Below are 5,250 nucleotides of genomic sequence, written 5' to 3'. Positions count from 1 at the left end.
CCCCCATCGTTCAACCCGGGTGATATAAAATATTGTTTCCCATAGAAAAATGGAACCTCTTCTTCCTGTCTTTCTAACAAATCATTGCTAAGTTTCTCTCTGCCTCACCCTTATCGAACTCCATAATGTTTTTGATTTATGTATTGATGTTTTATGCAACATTTTTTATTTAACTCATATTGAATGGAAAATGCAAGAAAAGCAAGCACTTGGTGATAGAAAAATGAAAACAAAGGGACCAATTAAGACACACCTTGCTCTATCTGAGCCCAAAAAATACGTGGAAAGCTAAGAAAACCTGTCTTCGAGTGGTGGAGCTGGGTCCCTCTCTGGCATACCCGATGTCCCCGTGTTTTGAGCCCTTATTCTATCTTCCCATTTGCCTGGAACCTTGTCTGCTAACCCTGCAGATCCCTGGAACCCTGCTTGAAAAGGACACCTATGATCTGTAGTTTGTTTGGTATGGTGATTTGCAACATAATGAGAAGTTGACCGACATCAGGGGGTATCACTTGCGAAACTTATAATGGTTAGAGTGTGGTAGATTACTTTATTTACTCTCAAAACCTTACATCTAAAGTGTTGGAGTTTGACATTGGGGATTGTCCTATAGAAATGAAATATGATCATATGCCTCTTTTTGTTAAGCTGGACTTTACCACAAGCAGCGCACACGATAAACTAGTTCTCCACATGCAAAAAAAACAACCACTAAAGGCAAAATCCTCATAAACCAAGAAAACATGGACATCTTTAATGTTGTCCTTAAACAACAATTTCTTGAAATAGATAATATTTCGGTTGATGAAAGATTCAATAAGGAAAATTATCATGTTCATAGTAGCTTGCTGATTCTTATAATACACAAGGCTTTGAGTACTTGCAAGAGGACTTGCAGTAGGAAGAAGGTTGTGAATACTTTCCAGACAAACCCATGGTATGATGAAGAGTGCAAGGCAACCAAGAGATCTTTGAAAGGGAAAGATTTGAACAAAGAAAATAAGAAGAGGTATACAAAACTAATTCAAGCTAAAATAGAAGAATATGTAAAGGCAAGAAGGAAGGAGTTAATCTCTCTCCGTAAATACAATCCCAAAGATTTTGGAAGGAATTGTAGCAAAGGAGAAAACAAATTGAAAACAGTATTACAAATGCCTAGTGGTTTGAATATGCAAAGCTTCTTTATGAGTAGTTACAGGAGCAAAATTTTCCTCCCAGTGTCCACTTCGGTGGAGTTATTCACGCTGGATGATATCAAGCAGGGAATAAAGAGTTTAGCAAATGGTAAGGCGAGTGATATTGACGGGCTTCAAGCGAAATTTTTTAAGTGGGGACCTGAGCTTCTCGCTCCTCACATAAAGGGAATTTTCAATATTGTCATTCGAGATAGTTTTCTGGTGGATTGGACAACTAGTGTGGTTATTCCTCTCTTTGAAAGCGGGGATATCAACAAACCATCTAACTACCACACTATTATGGTCAACCCTCTTCTAGGCAAATGTTTTAGGAGCATGGTGGAGAGTAGAATCAGCGGTAGGGCAAAGGTGGAAGGAAAAAGGGCCAAAGGTCAAGCTAGTTTCAGACCTAGGCATTCCACCATTGATCATTGCATTATGCTTCGACATTTGATAGAGAAAATATGGGACAATCAATGGGAGGAAGCATATTGTTGTTTTGTGGACTTTAAGAAAGCGTTTGACATGGTGCCTAAAGACAAACTATGGAATAGAATGGAAGATTTGGGTATCCCTAATATGTATAGAGCAGCTGTTCGTAGACTATATGAGAAAGTTAGAGCTAAAATCAAAACTAGTGAAGGAATGTCAGTGTCTTGGTAGTGACATTGGCATCAACCAAGGGTGCTTTCTTTCTCCCACTATGTTTGGTATATACATTGATAAATTAGAAACATGGTTAAGCATATTGGAGGGTGAAGGCGTTCAACTGGCAGACTATATGGTGAAATTACTTTTATATGCTAATGATCGTATCCTAATCTCTAAAACAACTCACATGGTTTGAGAGATCACTTAAGGGCTCTAGAGCACTTTTGTCAAGAGGTAGGGATGCAGGTGAACATTACCAAAACCAAGATCATGATCTTCTCTTTAAAGAGGAAAGATAAACAGATTACCTTTCTTTTTGAAGGTAGTCCGTTGGAAATTGTGAAACAATACAAATACCTTAGGATTGAATTCCAGTATAAGCTTAGTTGGGAGACTTGTAGAGCGAAAAGGATACAGGGCGGGTGGAAAGTGTCATATTTACTTTAAAATAGGTGCAGAAAAGATGAGTTGTGGGATTGGAAACCAAGAAAACTCTTTTTGGTTTGCTGGTCATACCGGTTGATCTCTATGGTTGCGAAGTTTGGGGTGGCAACATGTCAAATTGTGGATGGAGACAGTTAGAAAGAATTCAAAAACACCTAATCACAAGCAATTTCAAAGTTAAATCATCAATGCCATATGAAATCCTTTTAGCAGAAGCCAGTACTTTTCTGTTGGAGGCATCAACTATAACCCGATTAATAAGTTATCTAAAGAAGGTTGAAAATATGGATAACCAACAGTGGCCCAAGATTGTGATGGAAGAGGGGCTTAATCGTAGGAAGAAAACTTGGATGAAACAAAACAAAAAGTGGTTGAACAAGTGGAACATCAAGTTGCATGATTGCCCTAATACCAATGAGGAAATAAATAAGTTCATCATGAAAAAGTTTCAAACTACCATATGGACTAACCACATTGGTCATAAAAAAGCGTATTACATCAAAGAGTTTAACTCAACGTGGGAACATGGAGAGAAAGCATATTTAGGGACAATTATTAAAGGAAAGACAAGGCTGTTAGTGGCACAATTGAGGACTAGGTCACATCATCTTAGGTGTGAAATGGGTAGGTGGTAAAGGCCCAAAGAGGTATGGGAAGAGCAAACTTGCTTGTTCTGCAAGATGGGGGCTATAGAGACTGGATGACACTTTCTCAGTGAGTGCACTGCGCATGATAATACTTGTGCTCAATATGAGTTCATCTTAAAAGCTGACAACATGTATCGTTTATTTGACAAGGACAAAATCAATCAAATTGCTAGCTACCTTGTCAAGATACATAGCAGGAGATCAAACATGGAAAGGAATTTGCAGAGGGCCTAGTGCTGTGTTTTTCTTGGTCCCATAGACTGATCAATCTCATGGACGTTAGTAAAATCATTCATTCAAATACATAGGAAAGTCCCATGTGGTAATCAGTTATATGTTTTTTGCCTTACTCGTTTAAACGTATCAACAAGGTTGAGTTTATAATTAGCTTGGACAAAGGATGGAAAGCTTAAGAACTTTAAATAAAACTGAAATATATTATTATTTGATGAGTTAATCACTCTGACCAAATTGCAGCAATAGACCCATTTTCTTCACGATACTAACTACCATCATCATGATGTTCAACCATGTCGAAGTCCCTCCAATCAACATTAAGAAGGTTTTTTGCCATCCAATTTTTTATAAAAGCGAGGAGTCCAAACACAACTGTGTGAATATTAGACATCCAAGGAGCCTAACCAATAATAGTTCCCCTACTTCCTCTGAATTGAATAAATAGAGGTCAAGGCAGCCATTGCTTAGTTTAACTTCTTGAAAGAATAAAACATCTGGTTTGCATTTTTGTAGATGATCCGTGCACATAGATCTAATATGTGCCAAGGGGTATACAAAAGAATCAAGGAACAAATCTCTGGGTTTTAACATAGAATAAAAAAATCATCCATATGAATGAATTTTTTCCTGTCAATATTTACAAATTGATCCACCTCTTAATGTAAGAGGCACTTCTGAACTTGATCTAATATAATATCTATGCTTAATGACTCCACACAATCAAGATTCAATGGTAGTAACTAATTTTGATTCAAATCCTAGGCTATTTGTGAAACGACAATAGTTTTGCACAATGAATTTTGTTCTATCTATTTTTAAAAATTGATCCACCTCTTAATGCAAGAGGCATATCTGAACTTAATCTAATATAATATTGATGCTTAATGATTCCACACAATCAAAGATTCAATGGTAGTAACTAATTTTGATTCAAATCCTAGGCTATTTGCGAAACAGCAATAGTTTTGCACTTCTCTCCAATTTTTTTCCAAATTTCTCTACCAAATTTCAAATTTGGGAAACTCTGCAAAATTGAGAGGCAATCTGGCAGAGTTGGGAAAGCATGGCGGTGAACTGTTGCAGACCAATGTGGTCGAAGCAACATCTCTCTTGGCAGGTTGGTATGTGATCTGAAATTATAGATGATAGCCTCAACATGAATATATCGCCTTCAAGGAAACCAAAATAACAAAAACAACTCATTTCACTTTTATATGACAAAATTTAGCAGCAACATTAATAATTTTATGTTATGTTGCTGTTATTTTTGCACTCCATCATGTAAGCATTGTGACTGAGTTTTTGAGGACTCTTCAATGTGCGATGCATGTGAAAAGACCAATGAATTTACTCCATGTCTACGTAGTAGTGATCCACCTGTATCTAGCCCTTGAAAAAGAGTAAAATGTAGGCGTGGCCTCCTTGGCACTGTTGATATTCATGATCTTGGTTTCACCAGGATTTGCCAGTAGCTGCTTGGTATCAAGAACATCAAATTACATGCACAACCCTCTCGGACAAGAAGAAAACATCACCACAAAAGCTTAAAGAAGTTGCAAAACTAGTGGAGAAAGAGAACATCACTACCAGGAGTGATTTATTGTCAGGACACGTTCCTATAGAAATATGGCATACAACTGACTCATACAGTCTGATAATGTAGAAAACAAGGAAATAGCATGTTAGGAGTTTTAAGCTGCTCAGAAATCAAATATCCAGTGACATTATTAAAACCTTCTTTCAATCAACAAAAAAACAATAGCCTTCCAAATTTTTTTAATATCTAGCTTCCTCAATAATACCACGATGCATGGAGGCATACTTATTACCTTAAAGTCTCTCTCAGACCCAAATTGACCCCTAAAAGCATCCCTCTCCATCTAATAAAAGAGGTCCGTGTTAATACAAACGCATATTGTTTGGTGGTGGTGTAGCCAAAGAACCACGATAGTTATAAGTTAAGGCATGAAGTTATGTATAAAATAAATGGAAATGATTGCAAACTTCAAGGATGGAAATACATTAAATTGAAAAGTAACATTTTTAGTTGTGTAATCAAGAGTTTACAAGTAAAGTACACTTCTGAAATTTACAAC

The 5,250-nt window shown here is 36.9% G+C and overlaps 1 protein-coding gene across 1 annotated transcript; it reads left to right on the top strand.

Moving 5' to 3' along the window:
* Nucleotides 1-743: 743 nt before the first annotated feature.
* On the top strand, nt 744-1,838 carry LOC131071237 (uncharacterized). The gene has a single exon (XM_058006998.2). It carries the CDS (start codon nt 744-746, stop codon nt 1,836-1,838), a length of 1,095 nt encoding a protein of 364 aa, XP_057862981.2.
* Nucleotides 1,839-5,250: the final 3,412 nt, after the last annotated feature.

This window comes from Cryptomeria japonica, chromosome 8 (genome assembly GCF_030272615.1).
Source record: "Cryptomeria japonica chromosome 8, Sugi_1.0, whole genome shotgun sequence".
Lineage (NCBI taxonomy): Eukaryota > Viridiplantae > Streptophyta > Pinopsida > Cupressales > Cupressaceae > Cryptomeria > Cryptomeria japonica.
Note: the sequence above shows the minus strand (reverse complement) of the source record. Positions and strands in the feature narration are given on the sequence as shown.